The sequence below is a fragment of the Haemorhous mexicanus genome, chromosome 16 (genome assembly GCF_027477595.1).
Source record: "Haemorhous mexicanus isolate bHaeMex1 chromosome 16, bHaeMex1.pri, whole genome shotgun sequence".
NCBI lineage: Eukaryota > Metazoa > Chordata > Aves > Passeriformes > Fringillidae > Haemorhous > Haemorhous mexicanus.
In genome coordinates, this window is record NC_082356.1 from 9472435 (window position 1) to 9490261 (window position 17827).

Below are 17827 nucleotides of genomic sequence, written 5' to 3' on the forward strand. Positions count from 1 at the left end.
GTAACTCCCAGCAGAGGTGCCACTGCCCTGTCCCCAGCGCGGGCCCCGCGTGCTGGCGGGACCAGCTGTGCCCCAGCCGGGCCCTGGAGCTCCTGGCGGGCACCCGGGGGCTGCCCGGGCCCCGCTTCAGCCGCGGGGGCACCGCCCTGAGCCTGAGCGGGCAGCGCTTCGAGCTGCGCCACTTCGGTGAGGGGAGGGACTGGGGGAGCTTGGGGGGGTGTGGGGGGTTTTGGGGGGATCTGGTGGGGTTTGGGAGCATGTGGGGTGGGTCTGGTGGGGGTTTGGGGGGGTTTGGGGGGGGTCTGGGGTGTTTTCCAGGGATCGGGGGGGGGGGTTTGGGGTATCTGGGTGGGTCTGGGGTGTCTGGGGTAATTTGGGGGTGTTGGGGGGGGTCTGTGAGGTGGCTGTCGGGTGGGTGACAGGTGGGTCGGTGTCACTGAGCGGGGCCACCCCCCGCCGCGACACGCCGGGCCCCCCGGGAGCGCCTGGCCCTGCACGTGCTGAACCTGTGCGAGCTCGTCCCGGAGCACTTGGAGACCCGCGGGCTGCAGAGCCGCGCCCAGCCCGGCCTGGAGCAGGTGACAGCGACGCCGGGGACAGAGACACCGGGCTGGGGGTGACAGCGACACCTGGCGGGGAGGGGTGATGGGGACATTGGGGTGACAGAGAACATGGGGATGAGGACATCGCAGGGACAGCGACGCTGGGGTGGATGCCAGGGACCCCAGGAGTGGGTGATGGGGCCAGGGGGTGACAAGGACAGGTGCTGGGGGGACAAAGGAACCCCGCAGTGATGAGGAGCCTGGGGCCGTGGGGACAGAGAGGGGACACTGGGGGACACCCGGGGACATGGGGCTGGTGCCACCCTGTCCTGCTGTCCCCAGGGCAAGGTGCAGATGTGGGTGGACATTTTCCCCACCAGCCTTGGCCCCCCTAGGCCCCCTGTGAACATCGACCCCCACAAGGCGAAGGGGTGAGTGAGGGACAGGACACCCCTGTGGGGACAGGGCCACCCCCCGTGGGGACAGGGCCACCCCGGGTGGAAGGTGACCCGTCCCTGTCCCCTCCTGAGGTACGAGCTGCACTGCGTGGTGTGGAACGTGCGGGACATGGATCCTGGGGACATCAACCTGCTGGGCCAGCGCGTGAGTGACATCTACGTGTCCGGGTGTGTCCCCATCGTGTCCCCTGTCACCCGCCAGCTTCTGTCCTGCTCACTCCAGAACCCCTTGCAGGTCCTTTGTCACCAGAGGGTCCCTATCAGCCATCCCCAGGGTCCCTGTCACCATGTGGGCACAGTGGTGACAGCAGTGTCCCCTGGTGGGTGGCACAGAGGTGACAGCGGTGTCCCTGCAGGTGGCTGGACGGGCTCTCCGAGCAGCAGCAGCACACTGACATCCACTATCGCTCCCTGAACGGCCGCGGTGCCTTCAACTGGCGCTTCGTGTTCCCCTTCGAGTTCCTGGCGGCCGAGAAGCTCTGCGCCATCCGCCGCAAGGTCAGAGACAGCCAGAGAGGGGACAGAGTGGGGACACAGCCCAGGGACACGTGCGACCTTGCCGTGTCCTCGGGCAGGAGCACGTGTGGGGTTTGGACGAGATGCTGCTGAAGGTGCTGCCCAAGCTCATCCTGCAGGTGTGGGACAATGACAAGTTCAAGGCGGACGATCTGCTGGGTGAGAGCCCGTGTCACCACCGGGGGGACACCGCAGGGGACAGGGGACAGGGGACAGCCAGTGGGGACAGGGAGCACCCATTGGTGATAAGGAGCTCCCCCAGGTGACAAGGAGCTCCCCCCAGTGACAGAGCTGTCCCCTGCCCTGTCCTGCAGGGATCCTGGAGCTGGAGCTGACGCAGCTGCCCCACCCGGCCTGCAGCGCCCGCCTGTGCTGGGCCACACTGCAGGACCTGCCATGGTTCTCCTGGGCCTGGCTCTCCCTGCCCCGGTTCTTCTGGGCCCAGCTTTCCCGGGCCTGGCTCTCCCTGGCCCGCTTCTCCTGGCTCTGGCTCCCCCTGGCCTGGCTCTCCCGGTGCTGGTGCCGTGCCCTGGCGCGGCAGCGCTCGCCCCTGAACCTGTTCCGCAGAAGGAGGGCGCGGGGCTGGTGGCCCTGCACCGTGCACAAGGACGGTGGCCAGCGGCTCTTGGTAGGTTGGGAACGGATTGGGGACACCCACACGGGGCTGGGGGACAGCAGGGACAGATCCAACCGCCCCGCAGGGGAAGCTGGAGCTCAGCCTGGAGCTGCTGTTGGCGCAGGAGGCCGAGGAGCGGCCGGTGGGGAAGGGCCGGGAGGAGCCCAAAAAGCACCCGACCCTGCCCGAGCCCAGGTGAGCCCGGGGCGAGCCAGGAGGGGCTGGTGGGCAGGTGACAGGCAGTGGCTGAGCCCGGTGTCCCCGCAGGTACCCCAAGTCCTCGTTCCTGTGGCTGACATCTCCACTGAGCCTTGTCTGCCACGGCGTCCGCTGGCGCTACCTGCTGTGGCTCGGCCTGGGGCTGGCGGCACTCCTGCTGCTCCTGCTGCTCCATTCCTTCTTCCCGGTCAGCACTGCCCCACAAATACCCCGCTGGCACCCCTGAACATGCCCTGACTGCCCCGTGTCCCCCTGCAGGGCACCCTCAAGGTGAAGGTGGCTGACCCACGCCAGCTCCTGCCGGCCAAGGAGCAGCCGGGCACGAAGCCTCCCCTGACGGAGCGCTGAGGAGGAGCTGCCTGGCTCCCCGATTTCCTGGCTCTGAACCCCCCTCCCGAGCTGCTCTGGATGTCCTCGGTGCATTCTGCAGCCAGGAGGGGATTGTCCCATCCGGAACGCTGGGGGAGCTGCCCATGGATGTTCCCTCCTGAACAAAGCCGTGTCCAAGCAGCACCAAATCATCGTCCCTGTCTCTGGTGGCTCGGGGAGGGCATGGACGCTCTAACCCCAGCCCTGATCCCAAATTCAGCCCTAACTCCAGCCTAGGTTCAGCTCCAGCTCCCAAACTCAGCCCCAATTCCTGCCTTAATCCCAACGGCGGCATCAGCCCCCACCCGAGTGCCAGCCCCAGTCCCCTGGGCAGGACGGGGACACCCCTGGGGAGTGTGGCTGCGAGGGAGGTGGGAGCAGCACGGGCTCCTCTGTGCCTGGTCCTGGATCACGGTGGGATGTGGAAGGAGAGAGCCAGCCGGGTGCCCTGACCGTGGGGCCCAGCTCAGGGAAGGAGGAGGGACAGACACTGGCCGGATCATCCCCCAGGGCAACGACAACGGACACTGGCAGCCATGCCCACTCCGCACCGGACCCTGGGGAAGGAGGGCACCGGCCGGAGCATCCCCCGGGGCCAGGAGGGCCGAGATGCCCTGGCCTGGCCCTGCCCCAAGGCAATGTGAAGGCTCCTGGTGACCAGGCCCAGTGCACCCAGGCCCCGCCCCTCCCGGGACCCTCTTAGCCAATCACATTGCTCTGTCCTGCTCTGTTCCCCGCCCCCCATTGTTTGCACTCTGCTCCCATTGGCTGCGGGCAAGGGGGCGGAGCTAAACCTGCCTATATAAAGCAGGAGCAGGTGCTGTGCGCTCAGTTCAGGTCCAGCGGAGGCAGCGGAGCAGAGGAAGCAGAGGAGGCAGAGGAGAGTGGAGCTGCCAACACCAGAGCCGCAGCACCGGCCGAGCCCACAGAACCAGCAGCCCTGGAGCTTTGGCACTGGCTGGACCCTCGGCGTTGCCAGCCCGGAGCCCCAGCACAGGGTGGTCGTTGGGGGGAGGCTGGGAGGGACGGGGATCCACCGATGCGCCGCTCTCGCCGTCCTTGCGCCTCTTCTCACTGCCGCCTTCTCGGTACCAGCCCCTCCGAACGGGAGCGGCACCAGCAGCGGCACCACCCCCGGCTCAGCAAAGGTAAGGGCCGAGAACCGCCGGGGCACCGAGGGACCACGCCGGGCTCCCAGATCGGGGGCTCGGCCACCGCCCCGGCCTGCCCAAGGTAAGGGGATGGAGAACGTGGCAGCCCCCCCAAACTGGGGGGGGTCAGACAGCAACCCCGGCTCAGCAAAGGTAAGGACCGACAACCCGGGGCACCGAGGGACCACGCCGGGCCCCCCAAACCGGAGGGGTCTGGCCACCACCCCGGCCTGCCAAAGGTAAGGGACAAAATAAAATTGGCAAAAATCACATTACGTGCTGTGGCTGTTCTTTGATAGCTCCATGCATCACTCGCCACTCGCACAAATCACACAGCGCCCCCAGAAGTGGGGCTTGGACCCCCAAGGGTGGGGCTGGGACCCTCAGAGACCCCTCCCCGTGGGCCTGGGACCACCAGAAATGGGGTAGCAACCACCAAAGACCCCCACCCCATAAACCCAACCACCCCAAAAATGGGCTTGGGATCCCCAGAGACCCCTCCCTGTGGGCATGGGACACTCATAGACCCCTCCCCATAAACCTGGGCACCCCAGAAATGGGGCTGGGACCCCCAAAGACCCCTCCCTGTGGGCCTGGGACCACCAGAAATGGGAGAGGGACCCCCAGAGACTCCTCCTCATAAACCCAAGCTCCCCCAAAATGGGGCTGGGACCCCCAGAGACCCTTCCCATGGGGCTGGGACCCCTCAGTCCCATGAGGTTCCGTTGTCACGACTCTGCCCTGGGTGCCACCAGGTGTGGAACGCCTGCTGTGTCACAATAGAGCCTCGGTTTCGTCATTCCTGGTGCTGTGACGTCATGGAATTTATGGAGTCTGTCCTCGTCCTGGTGTCAGAGAAAATTGAAATGAAAATTGGACGTAATGGCGTGAGTTACCCTCCGCTAGGATTCCAATAATCCCCATTTCCAAGGATCCAATTCCAACTTCCAATAATCCCAATTTCCCAATTCCAATTTCCACTGGGAAGAAATGAAGAGATGAAAGTGAAAAAATAACAGTCTTTTATTAACAAGCAGGGACGCAACATGTAGAAAAAAGAAGTAAAGAATTTATTGGAATTTTATGGAATTAATGGAATCTGTCCTCATTCAGGTGTCAGAGAAATTTAAAAATTGAATTTAATGTCCTGGAATCCTCCTTTAGGATTCCGGTTATCCCAATTTCCAATAAACCAATTCCAGTTTCCAATAATTCCACTTTCCATCGGGAAGAAATGAAGATCTGAAAGCGAAAAAATACCAATATCTTTTATTAACAAGCAGGAAATGCTCCCAAAATCCCGAATTTAGCGTGGCCCCGCCCCCACCCCGCCCTCACCCCTGCCCCTGGGCCACGCCCCTTTGGAACCCTCCGCCTCTTGACCAATCAGATCGCTCATCTGCATTTTGGTCACGCCTCCCCTCTGTTTGCTCACAATGTGGACTGTTGGTTGCTCCGCCCCCATGCTGTTTTCTCAATTCCCATTGGCTGTCCTGTGCAGGGGCGTGGCTCAGGCTGGGTATATAAAGCGGGTGGCGGGAGCAGGGGGCTGAGTTCGGGATCAGGATCGGCGGCGGACCGGAGTGGGTGGAGACCCCCGGAGCAGGGCAGGCGGACAGCGGAGGATCCCAGCGGTGGACACTGCAGTGGCCAGAGCCTGGATGATCCCAGCGGTGGACACTGGAACGGCCAGAGCCCCCGGACCGGAGCGGCCGGACACCAGAGGATCGCAGCGGTGGACACTGGGGCGGCCGGACACCGGAGGATCACGGCGTTGGACGTCGGGGAACCACAGCGATGAACACTGGTCCACAGACCGCCCCCGCGCACATTACGGTAAGCACGAACGGAGCCGATCCGCCCCCTCCCGGTAACGGGAAGGAGGACGGAGATGATCTGACTCACCCCCCTGCTCAGGTGAAGACGGTCCCGGCCCCCCACAGCGGAGGAGCAGCAAGGGTCCGGAGACCCCACCGGGCACTCCGCTCCAGAGACCACCTCCGCACACATTACGGTAAACACGAGCGGAGAGGATCCGACTCCCTCCCGGTAAGGGAAGGAGGACGGAAATGATCTGACACCCACCCCACCCCCCAACAGCGGAGGAGCGATAAGGGTGCGGGGACCCCACCGGACACTCCGCTCCAGAGACCACCCCCCGCCCACATCACATCACGGTAAGCACAAACGGAGAGGATCCGGCCCCCTCCCGGTAACGGGAAGCGGCTGGATATAACCTGACTCCCTCTTATCTCCACAGTGGGCACAGACAGTCCCGGGAACTGGGGAGCAGCGGGGCTGCGGAGACCCCCACCCCCCTTCCCCCCCCCATTAAATTAAACACAAACTGAGACGAGCCGGCCCCTCCCGGTAATGGGGAAGGACGGAGATGATCTGACCCCCCCGTTCATCCCCGCACGGGACCGGGGTGGAGCTGAACCCCGAACCAGGCCCTCCTAAACGGGGGACAACCGAGACCAACCGGGCCCTTCCTTAACAGAGGAGAACCGGGACCACCGGGCCCTCCATCATGGGGGAGGACCAAGCCCACCGGGCTCTCCTCAACGGGAGAGGACTGAGACCGGAGCCAGAGACAAGCCTGTCCCACCTGAGGGAGGTGAGGAGGGCTGAGACCCCCAGTGCCCCTAAATGTAGAAATGGAGACCCCAAAAAAGACAGCCAGAGACCCCCACCCCCTGTAAATGGCGGGAGGATGGAGACCCCCCCCCCCCCCCGGTGTCCTTCAAGGGTGAGAAGGGTGGAGACCCCCCTGAGCATCCTGCGGGGTGAGAGGGGCAGGGCAGCATCCCCAGAGCCCCTCCAGGCAGCCCTGGGCCCAGAGAGAGCCCCTGAGCATCCCCCAGGCTCTGAGCAATGGAAACCAGAATTTACAGAAATCAAATTTTACAACAGATGGGGAAAAAAAAAACCAAACTAGAATTTACAAAAATCAATTTTACAACGCATGGAAAAAAAAATCCAATTTTACAAAAATCAAATTTTACAAGTTGTGGGAAGTTTTGGCTGATATTGACGCCCCCAAGGAGTCACTTGAGGTGAAAACACGAACAAATCACAAAGCCCCAGCCCCCACCCCGGGGCTGTGCCCATCCTTGTCACACCTGGGGGCTGCTGGGGGTCCCCACCCCTGAACTGGGGGACCATTGGACCCCCCCCTACTTAAGGGAGGGGACAGAAATGAAAAGTGAATTTAGGGAGGGGAACCCCCCGGGCCCCCTCCGACCCCCCAGAGGCAGAGGGGATGGACCTGGAGCGTCTGGGGGCACCAGGCAAAGAAAAATGGGCAGAAATGAATTCTAACAGCTCGTAATTTGGCTGATAATTTGATTTATATTTTGGCTGATTGATTATTTGGCTGTTTATCTGGCTGACTGTTAGTTTGGCTGATACTTTAGCTACTTATTTAGCTGCTATTTGCTCTCCCAAGTAGCACTTGAGATAAAAATGCAAACAAATCCCAAACCCCTGGGCTTGGGAGCACAGGGCAGCCAGAGATTCCATCCTTGTCACACCCAGGGGCTTTCCAAGTGATTAATTATTTAATTATTTAATTGTTCTGTGGATTTAGAGGCACAGGCCCCCCCCAGTCCCTCTCAGTGCCCCCAGTGTGACATGGATGGAGACCTCTCGAGTGCCCCCAGGCTCTGAAATAAATAAAATTCAGTAAAATCTGACAGCACAAACCAGGCGTGGACTGATTATTTATTACAATTTATTATATCATTTATTATTTTTATAGTATTTATAATTTATATTAACTTTATATACATGATATATACTATTTATATTAATTACTATTCCTTATATAAAAATGTGACATTTATTATGGATTTTGTTTAATGGCTAATAATAATAAAAATTGGGGGCTGAATGTAAGGTCAGGCTTAAAGGTGGGGTTTGGTTTAGGGCTGTGGGTTTAGGAAGGGGCTGCAGTTGGGGCTGGGTTTGAGGTCGGGGTTAACCCTAAGCCAGCCCCACTTTTGGGGGTCCCAGGCCCATGGGGAGGGGTCCCTGGGGGTCTCAGCCCCACTTCTGGTCTGCCTGGGCTCATTTTTTTGGGGTCCCACTCCCACTTTTGGGGTTCCCGCGCTCATTTCTTGCCCCGCCCCCGAGTGGGCGTGGCAGTGCAGCAACGCCCAATATAGGGCCACGCCCCCTTCACAAAATTCCCGCCATTTCCCGCAGCTCTCGCGAGACTTGGCGGCGCGGGTGGGGCTCCCTCAGAGCAGCCCGGCTCGGCCTGGCCGCGCTCCCCTCAGCCCTCCCCGCTCCCTCAATCTCCTGCTCCCCTCAGCCCTCCCTGCTCCCTCAGTCCGTTCCCTCAATCTCCTGCTCCCCTCAGCCCTCCCCGCTCCCTCAGTCCTCTCCCTTATTCCTTCCCGTTCCCTCAGCCCTGTATGCTCCCCTCAGTCCTTTCCCTCAGGTCTCTCCACTCCCCTCAGCCCTTCCCGCTGGGGAATAAAGCCCTCTGCAAGGACCCTTCTGAGAACATGGGCTCCAAAACCCTCCTTCAAGGGCCCTTTTGGGCTCCAAGGCTAATAATAATAATAACAACAACCATCCCCAGGACTGAGCACACAGCACGGGGTGGGGTTCACGCCCAGGAGTGCAGCCCTGGGCCCCTCCTGGAGCTCGGGGCAGGCTCAGCCCTTGGGGGCCGAGGTGAAGATGCGCAGGCCGTGCATGTGCGTGATCTCCTCGCTCAGCGTCTGCGGGGCAAGCGCGGTTCAGGGCCGGCTCTGGCCTTGGAGCAGCCTCAGCCGGCAGCCACAGCCCCACAGCCAGGGCTGCTGCACCCTCAGCCCCTCTCTCCCATTCCCTCACACCCATTCCCTCTCCTCTGCTCCCTCTCCCATTCCCTCTCCCCCGTTCCCTCTTTCCCATCCCCTCTCCCCATTCCCTCTCCCCAATTCCAGCTGTTCCCTTTCCCTCTCTTCATCCTCTCTCCCCTGTTCTCTCCCATTCCCTCTCCCCCTTCCCCACACCTGGGTCACCATCCTGTGCTGCTGCACCGGGCGCTTCTCCCGGAACAACTCCGACTCCATGTGGATCTCATACATGTCACCACAGCCTCCTGGGAACTCGGGACAATTAACACCAATTAACGTCAATTAAAATCAATTAAAGTCAGTTCAAGTCAAGGCTTGAGCACCCTCACACTCCTGCCCTGTCTGGGGGTCCCCGCAGCCTGGGGGGGATGGAGACTGACTGGGTTTAAAAAAAACTGGGTTTGGGGTAACCAAGAGCGGGTTTAGGCCCAGCAGGAGCGGGTCCCTACCTGAGATGCCCACCACCTTGATGGCCGAAGCCCGCGGGAATTTCTCCCGCAGCAGCCGCGCCAGGCGCGACTCCCCGCCAGGAGCGGCAGCGCAGGAACAGCTGGGGGGAAACGGCCCTGAGAGCCCCGGGGGGACCCCTAAAAACAGCCCCGGGAGCGGAGGGGAGGGGAAAGGGAAATAGAAGCTGCCGGCACCGAAGAGGGGCACAAGAAGCTGCGGAACCCCGGGAGATGCGGGCGAACCGGGAGAAGGAGGGGTGGGAACGGGAGCTGCCATCACCGGAGGATCGGGCGGTGGGAACGGGGCCTGCGGAGGGGCGGGGGGGTTACCTGTGCCAGGGGGACATTGCGAGGAGCGGCAGCACGGGGAGCGGTACAAGGAACGGGGGAACACCGGGAGACGGTGGGGAACGGGGCCCGGGGACGGACACCGGGAGGGAGCGCGGGCCGCGGTTACCGGCACCGGGGGGACAAAGGGGGAAACGGGCCGGGAGGGCAGCACGAGCAGGGGGAGGGAGACGAGGACAAGGACAGAGGGACAGGGGACTGACGGACACTCACCGGGCCCCGGCTCAGCCCCGCCGCCGCCATCCCTGGGGCGCGCCGGGGTCACCTCCGGCTCAGCCAATCAGAGCGCGCCGGTGACAAAAGGGGCGTGGCCAGCGCTGCACCCCACGAGCGCCCCCTGGTGGTTCGGAGGACCAGGAGAGCCCCCCCCCCCCCCCCCCCCCCCCCCACCCCCCCGCCCCCCGACGCCCCCCAAAGGGTCCCCCCCAAGGGTCCCCTCCTGACCCCACAGAAGTCCCATCCTCCCCCCACTCCATTCCCATATCCAGGGTCCCATCCCGACCCCCAAAAGGATCCCAAAAGGATCCCATCCCCCCTCTCATCTCATAGATGGAGCCCCCATCCTGATCTCCCCCCACAAAGGACCCCCAGTTCCCATACCCAGAACTCCATCCAGACCCCCAGTCCCAAAAACCCCATCCCCACAAACCCTACAAACCCCTATCCCAAAAACCCCAATCCTGCCTCAAATTCCCACTACCAGACCCCCAATCCTAAAAGCCCCAACTCCAAAAACCCCAACCACAAAAACCCCAATCCTGTCCCAAATTCCCACTCCCAGACCCCCCCCCAACCCCAAAAACCCCCATCCCAAAACCCCAATCCCACAGGAATTGCAGCCGAGCCTGGTGTTGAGTGCAAAAAATAAATATAAAATTTATTAAAACACCCACAATACTTTAAAGGTATCGGGAATAATAACACAGCCCAACTCAGAATAAAATAGAAATTAAAAATAAACAACAACAGAACAACAACAACAACAACAACAAAAAAAAAAAAAAAAAAAAAAAAAAAACAAAAAAAAACAAAACCGGAGGGGAGGATCCAAACTTGCAATTTTTAGGAATCTTAAAAAATAAATTTATTGAAACATTGGGGGAAAAGAGAGGAAAGGGGAAAAAACAACACAGAGAGAAAGGGAAAATGATACAAAATAAAATTATCGGCATCGATTTCCTGTCCTAGGAGTATCTACAGTTTAATTAAGGTTCATTAATTCATTATTTAATTAATCCTATTGCCTTGAGATGTGGGCTAAAATTCTACTGCTCCTTGATCCGCCCCAAAACTTCTTTTCAAGTAACCCCAGAGCCGAGCCCAGCCAGGAACCCCAAAGGGTTTGGGACCCCCCAGTGCCTCCCCCGCAGCTGCCGCCATCCCCAGAACATGCCAAAAAGTGCAGGAACAGCCCCAAAGAATTCCCAAAATAAATCCCAAAAAGTGCCGGAAAAGCCCCAAAAAAATCCCAAAATGAATCCCAAATAATGCTGGAACACCTCAGAAAAAATCCCCCAAAAAATCCCAAAATAAATCCCAGAAAGTGCCAGAACACCGCCAAAAAAAAATCCCCCAAAAAAGCCAAAACAAATCCCAAATAATGCTGAAACAGCCCAAAAAAATCCCAAAATAAATCAGAAAAAGTGCCAGAACACCCCAAAAAAAAATCCCCAAAAAATCCCAAATAACGCCGGAACAGTCCCAAACAATCCCAAAATAAATCACACAAAAAAAAAAATCCATAAATAAATCCCAAATCACGCTGGAATACCCCAAGAAAAATCCCCACCAAAAAACCCAAAATAAATCCCAAATAGCACCAGAATACCCACCAAACAGATCTCCCTGGGAGCAGAGCATGGAGAGCATCAGCTCCTTGGGCTCCTCAGGAGCTGGGGCAGGAACAGGATGTGCTTCGGGGCTTTGCCCACAGCTGGGCAAACGGGAGAAAAACCCCAACATCAGCAACAAACCTGCCCCAAACCTGCCCCAAGCAGGCCCCAAATCTGCCCAAAGTCACTCTGGACACACACCAAACAATCTGCCCCAAATCCCACCAAAATCCTCCATGGTTTGACCCAGGGCTGTCTCAGCATTTTTAAGGATTTTTCAGAGTTCCAAGAAATGATCTCTCAGCTCTGTGGGAAGCCTCCTCTAAACTGATGGTGTTGTGACATCTCCTCCAAGGAATCAGATGCAGCCCCAATTATTATTACAGAACCACTCCAACAGTTTGCTGGGTTTAAAGCATCTCTGTGCTGGGGGAATTTTGGAGGAGACAGCTATTGGATGGTTCATTAGTCTGTCACCCCCAGACCTTCACTCCTAAGTGCCATTCTCAGGAGCCTTGTTTTAAATTACCTTTAGGGAATTCTCTCCCACTTAGAGCTTGGGTGGTGGCCAGGCCTCAGCTCTGCCTGGACGGGAATTTGCCAACAGAGCCAGATGTTTTCTGCATCAAAACTAGATTTGAGTTGCTTGGACTTGGCAATCTGACCCTCTAGACATGACTGTTGAACTATTTTTAAAGGGAGCTTGGGAATTATTGTCTGGAAATAATGATCCAAGTCCCCCCTGAATGGAGGTTTGTCAGCTGTTTGCAGACTCTGGGATGATGGTACATTATTTCAGGGATTGCTATTTACCTAATTCCACCTATGCTGTTAGTTTTGTCTGCTATTTGAAATATTCCTGATTGTTGTGTCCAAATTATTTCTAATTGCTGTAAGTTTCTTGTCCACTGCATGTATTAATTTACTATGATGTTGCTTCACACTCATAACAAAAGACATGCATCTCATTCTTAAAAAACCAAAAAGAAGAGGAAATAACACCTTAAGAACGTTCAGATAATGCAAATTGTACATGAGAAATTTGGACAACTAATCATTCTGAATGATGCAGTATTTACATGAGAAATTTGGAAAAAAGCTCACCACATCTAAATCCCAACTGAGTGCACCACAGTGAAGCCCAATTGATTCATTACCTTCAGGAGAAGATGTGCCTGTGTTTTATCATCAGCAGCTCAAAGCTGTCACCTGTTCATTCCATCAGACACTGATCAGCTCTGAAAAAATGAGGCCCAGGGCAAAGAGAAATAACCTCATCACCTTGCAGCCTCTGTGGCCAGAGCAGGAGCAGGAGGAGGACTGCCAAGACATGGCTGGATCTGGAAACTGACAGAGGCACTTTGCCAACAAAAGCCTCATGGCACCCTCATGGTACAGTGCTCCTACTGACCTTCTCCAGTTATTCCCTGTTCCAGCTCCCAGGAGGACATTCAGGGATGGCAAAGATCAACATTTCCAGCTAATGGACTTTCTCACACTTCTCAACTAATTGGAAACAATGGTCATTTCTTTCCATTTCCCCAAGAGACATTGGACATTATTCTTCTGTTTTCTCATGCTGCAAAACCCTGTGTCAATGACTTGATAGAATTTGGTAAGTTTTGTTGATTGTAATTGCTCTTTTATCTACCTTATCCCATATCTAATAGATAACCAGTGATAACCTTGATGAGATAATACCCTCACAAGAGTGAGCAGTTTCAACATCAGAACACAGGAGCCTTTTTTAAATGAACAAAAAGGGGGAGATGCCATAGACAGGTAGAATAATGATAAAAGAAAGGCCCTATGAAATCAGGCCTTGCTCTGCTCTATTAACAGCTGGCCTGTCATCTCCTCTGAGTGCAGCTAAGCAGTTACAAGTTCCTATGTGAAGCGATTTTGAGAATGAGACTTTGTGAACAATCTATTCTGAGGGTGAGAAACAAATGCACCTGCAAGAACAAGGGATTTGTGCCATGAGAATCAGTGAAGAGAACAGAAAAACAATACAGTAGAGAGATTTGATGCACAACTAAAATCTATTTATTAAACAATAATAGAAAAACTGCTAAGAAATTTGTTAACTAGCTAAAATTAAACAAGATGTCTAATAAACTGAGTATAATTAGTTGTGTGAATAAAAAAATTAGGAGTCCTTCTCCATCCCATGTGGTTTTTCTGGGATTTCAGTTCCCCCCCTTCTTTTGGACTTTGGCTTTCCCCTTCTGTGGGGCTTTGGTGACCTTCTTCTCTGGGGCGTTGGTTTCTTTCTTCTCTGGGCCTTTCTTTTCCTTCTTCTCAGGGGATTTTTTTTCTTTTTTTGGGATTTTGGTTTCCTTCATCTCTGGTGGTTTGCTTTTCCCCTTCTCTGCTTTTGGAGGCTGCTTCCCCACACAAACTCCCTTCTTTCCCTTCTTCCACCTCTCTTCCTCCTTCTGCCTCTTTTCTTCCTCTAAGGTTTTGGCCTCCTCCTGAAGCTTTTGAGTGGGCTGCTTCAGTTCCCTTCTGCAGACAAAACAGAAAACATGGCTGAGAGTCCCACCAGAAACTTGGGCTCACCAGTCCTGGCTGATCCTGCACTTCACTCCTTCACCCTGAGGCCATTTCCGTGAATTCTCCTCAACCCACAGAGGCTGGGAACATCCCAAGTGAGGGCACTGGTGGAAGGGGACCTCCAGGACCAGCCAAACCTGAGCTTTGCCATCATCAGCTCTTGACTGTGCAAGCTCCCTCTTAAGGCTCAGCCAGAGCCCTCCAGCCCAGTGCCAAAGGCTGATCCACCAGCTCTCTGTGCTGGTGCTGAAAACGCCCTTTGTCTCTTGGCTTCCCAGGTTAGAGCAGAGCACAGATTGCTCACATCTGCTTCTCTCTCCTACCATTCTTACTCAGCTCATTCAGCCCCTTCTCCCTGGGCACAGCTGAAGCATGATTTTAAAGGGTTAAGATTTCAGCTGAGGGTTAGAAGCAATTCCCATGGATCAGGATGTAAGGTAGATAGGCAGACCATAGGTTAATGATTATGAGATGCTTAAGCTGGAGCTGATTGTTCTATTGTTTACCATTAGGAGCTTCTTTCTAGAAGGAAGTGGAGTAAGTGAACTGTTAGAAGAACAAATTGAAACCAGTAGAACAATGGGTTAGCACCTGGACTTGATGTCAATCAATCACTAAGCAGGGGACCTTGGATCATGCCAGAGGGTCACAGAGACCTGATGAAGACATTCCTGACTTCATCCCTTAAAACCACTGACCAATTTCAGACCACCGACCCAATTCAAGAGAAGAATTGCACAGGTGTGAAGGACCAATGGCCTCATTTGAATACAGAGCAGGGATGGGAGGGGCTGGGGCTGTGCAGATGTATTGTATGTAAGATCTTGGGAAATAAAGAGAGGGCAGAGAACCTTGGGCAGCGCGGTCACGCCTTTTAGGGACGGCTCTGGTGCCGCCCGCCGGTGTTAATAAACACACCACTGTCTGACTTTAATTAGTTAGAGAGTCTCTCTCCCTCATCTTCGGTTTTAAGGACTCCTAGCCTGCTCCTTAATGAGAACAATCCTGTCAGTCAGAAAGCAAAGGCTGCAGGAACTCCTCTCCTGCCAGACAGGCTCTTGGCAGCCAGATTTCCTGCTGGAACCCAGCTGTGACCAAGCAAACCAGGGCTGGCTGCCGTGGAAACCATTGGAAGCAGCCTCATCCATCTCCTCCCCATGAAACCAACTTCAGCCTGGCCTGAAGAAGTCCTGATGCACAGGCTTGCTTTGAGCAGCCTCCACTCCCAGCTCCACACTTAGCCTGTGTGTCCTGAGCTGGGCTGCCTTGCTGGAGCTGAGCTTCTCCTGTGCTTGCCTACTGCTGCAGCTGAAGGGGAGCCTCAAGGACATGAGCTTTTCTGGGTGCTGTCCCACCACAAGGAGAACCTGGCAGATCAGCATTGCAAGGACTTCATCTGGGGCAGGAGCAGGACCCAAAGCAAGGTTTGGTCTGTGCCCCATGCCTGCCCATCCCACAATCCCACTGCTTTGGTGAAGAAGGGAGATGATGAAGAAGATGCCACTCAACACCATGGACTTCAAGACACCTCCAGAGGCAGTGCCAAGGCAAGCCCAGAGCCCAGCTCCCTGCAGGCAGCAGCTAAGCCAGGAGGGCTCAGCACTCCTATAGAGCAGATGATGTTCTGTCTCAACAGAAGAAGGTCCTTCCTCTCTTGGGAGCCAGGGAGCTCAGAGTGGCCATCCCTGTGCTGCTTCTGGCCTTTGCTATGCAGCACCTCTGAGCTCAGAGTCCTTGGAGCAGGGAAGCCCTGCAGGGACAAGAACCCATGGCAGAGCAGTAACCCATGCAAGGCTCACTCACCTGTCCCTGACAGGTGCCTGAGAGCCACAGCTGATCTCCTGAGGGCTCAGGGAGGAGCTGACACCTGAGGCCTCCCCGGTCACCAGCACCTCGCAGGTGGGGCCTCCCTCCACGTGGCACAGCTCCGTGACATTGGAGGTGCTGCTGAGGTGGCCAGAGAAGGTGGAGGAGACCTGCTGGCTCTGTCCTGGCTGCAGCACACCTGAGAGTGGCAGGATACTGAAAGCCTGGATGGAAGACAGGAGAGATTGAGGTGTTGAGCATGGAAATGGATGCAGAAGAGCATCTTGGAGCAAAGTGCAGCTGGACCTGGAGGGGCCTATTCCCCAAACACTGCCAGAATCACCCTCACCTCCTCCTGCATCCATGCCACTGACCAGGGCAGGGACCATGGGGAAAATCTTCTCCCATGCTCATGGGTCAATGCATTAATTAGTACATTACATGAAAGGGAACTGGGATGTCTCCTGGCAGCAGAAATTCTCTCTGATGCACAACTTGCCTTGAAAAAGTTTAAAAACTTCCTGCTTTTAGAGAAGGAGAAGACTCAGAGTGAAAGCTCTTGCAGCTGAGGGAAGGAGTCCAGCCCAGCTCATCTGACTCCTGAGGCTCTTCCCCTCTCTCTCTGATTTAAATGCTGCTTTCTCAAGGTGCTACAGCAAAAGCTCCTGCAAAAATTTCCTGTGGACCACCTGAGGAGTTCCAGGGGGAGCAGTGCCCTCCACAGGTGCTGCACAGCGTCCTTGGGCAGCCCCACAACGTGTCCTGCACGGCCTCTCCAACAAGCAGCTGCTTCAGCAGCACTTTGTGCTGGGCCTGGAGGGAGGGGAGGCCCCTCTGTGGCCAGTGCTGAGGGCCCCCAGTGGCACTGGGAGCTCCAGCCCTGCTGGCCACACTGACAATGGGCAAGTGAGACAGATTCCCTCTTGCCTTCCAGGGGAGTGTGCACTACATCCAGGGAGCACCTGAATCCCTCCAAGCCCCGTGGGAGGGGAGGGTTTTCAGGAGTTTGTGCTGGCACCTGAAAAACAAGCCATTTTCTGTGCTGGGAGGAAGAGACAGCCACTCTGCAAAGTCTCCCTTTGTAAGAGAGCTTCAGGGCCAGCAGTGCAACAGCAGCTCTGGGGTGAAAGCAGAGCCCTGCACACAGGGAGTCTGGCTGGCTTGGGAAGAGGCTCCATGGAGATCAGGACTCATCCCAGCTTGCTCTGGGAAGGAAGCTGGAGCTCTGAGCATGATGATGCAGATAAAAGCCTCATCTTACATTGGGAAGGAAACAAGGCAAAACATCCCACAGTCATCACAGGCCTGTAGGATCTGAGTCAGCTTCTCCAAGGAAAACTCTCCTCTTTCTCCCTCCCACTCACCCCATGTCCAGCCACTGGCCCTGCTGCCCAGCCCACTGCCAGGGCACAGGACAGCAGGGCAGCAAAAAGGGAGGTCAGCACGAGCATGACTTGGTGCTGGCAGGCTGGGGAGGCAACACAAGCACTGGGTGGACAAGAAAATCTACCTCTGCTCCTGAAGACTGGGCAAGATCCTGCACTTCTCTCAGGGCTGGGACTGGCTCCTCCCTTCTGATCTTGAAGTTCCGCCATCGAGATGCCGAGGAGTCCAAGCCGGTTCTCTGCTCCTTGGGTGGTTGGGGCTTGAACTTAGGTGGGTGAAGCTCATCTCTGGAAAATAAGAGAACTATGAACAGGGACCTGCAGTGGGAGGGAGGGACACCTGCACCAGCAGCTCCTGGTCAGGATGCAGCCCCTGGCTGGGTGCTGGCACCTTGAACTGAGAAATGGTTTGATCCAGCCCTTCCCAATCCAGGCTGGAGCAGCTCTGCTCTAAAGGCAGCCCAGGGATGACACTGAGCTGCTGCAGCAGCTGCAACTGCTTGCACTGAGCAGCTCCAGAGGACAGGCATGAACACCTTGTGGGGATGCCAAAAGCACAGTGGGAGAGGAAAAGACAGAGAAGGCAAGCAAAAAGGGGAGATCTGAGGCAGACCCAGGGGCAGACCCAGCCAGTGCCCAGCCAGCACAGCCCCCCCGCAGTGCCCAAGGCCAGAAACTCTGCAGCTCCACCAGGGATTTATCAGGAATGTTCCCCTGACACTGCTGGGGC

The 17827-nt window shown here is 56.5% G+C and overlaps 1 protein-coding gene, 1 long non-coding RNA gene and 1 pseudogene across 2 annotated transcripts; 1 reads left to right on the forward strand and 2 right to left on the reverse strand.

Annotated features, from left to right (window-relative positions):
• The window catches only part of LOC132334709 (zinc finger protein 850-like), an 800740-nt pseudogene that overhangs the window by 311319 nt on the left and 471594 nt on the right, over positions 1 to 17827 (reverse strand).
• Positions 5429 to 6591, forward strand: LOC132334825 (proline-rich protein 2-like). Its single transcript, XM_059861006.1, has 3 exons — positions 5429 to 5707; positions 5789 to 5885; positions 5972 to 6591. The coding sequence occupies exons 1-3, from the start codon at positions 5533 to 5535 to the stop codon at positions 6105 to 6107; spliced, it is 408 nt and encodes a 135-aa protein (XP_059716989.1). The 5' UTR covers positions 5429 to 5532; the 3' UTR covers positions 6108 to 6591.
• Positions 7712 to 9771, reverse strand: LOC132334879 (uncharacterized). The gene is made up of 2 exons (XR_009488524.1): positions 8878 to 9771; positions 7712 to 8601 (listed from the first exon to the last, which is right to left on the reverse strand). It is a non-coding gene; the product is annotated as an uncharacterized LOC132334879 (long non-coding RNA).

Excerpts from the sequence above, each read along its gene's own strand:
- LOC132334825 (XM_059861006.1), top strand. The coding sequence starts at position 5,533 with ATGATCCCAGCGGTGGACACTGGAACGGCCAGAGCCCCCGGACCGGAG. Across the intron at positions 5,708-5,788 it reads CCGCCCCCGCGCACATTACG|GTGAAGACGGTCCCGGCCCC; the intron begins GTAAGCACGAAC and ends CCCCCTGCTCAG. Across the intron at positions 5,886-5,971 it reads CCACCTCCGCACACATTACG|CGGAGGAGCGATAAGGGTGC; the intron begins GTAAACACGAGC and ends ACCCCCCAACAG.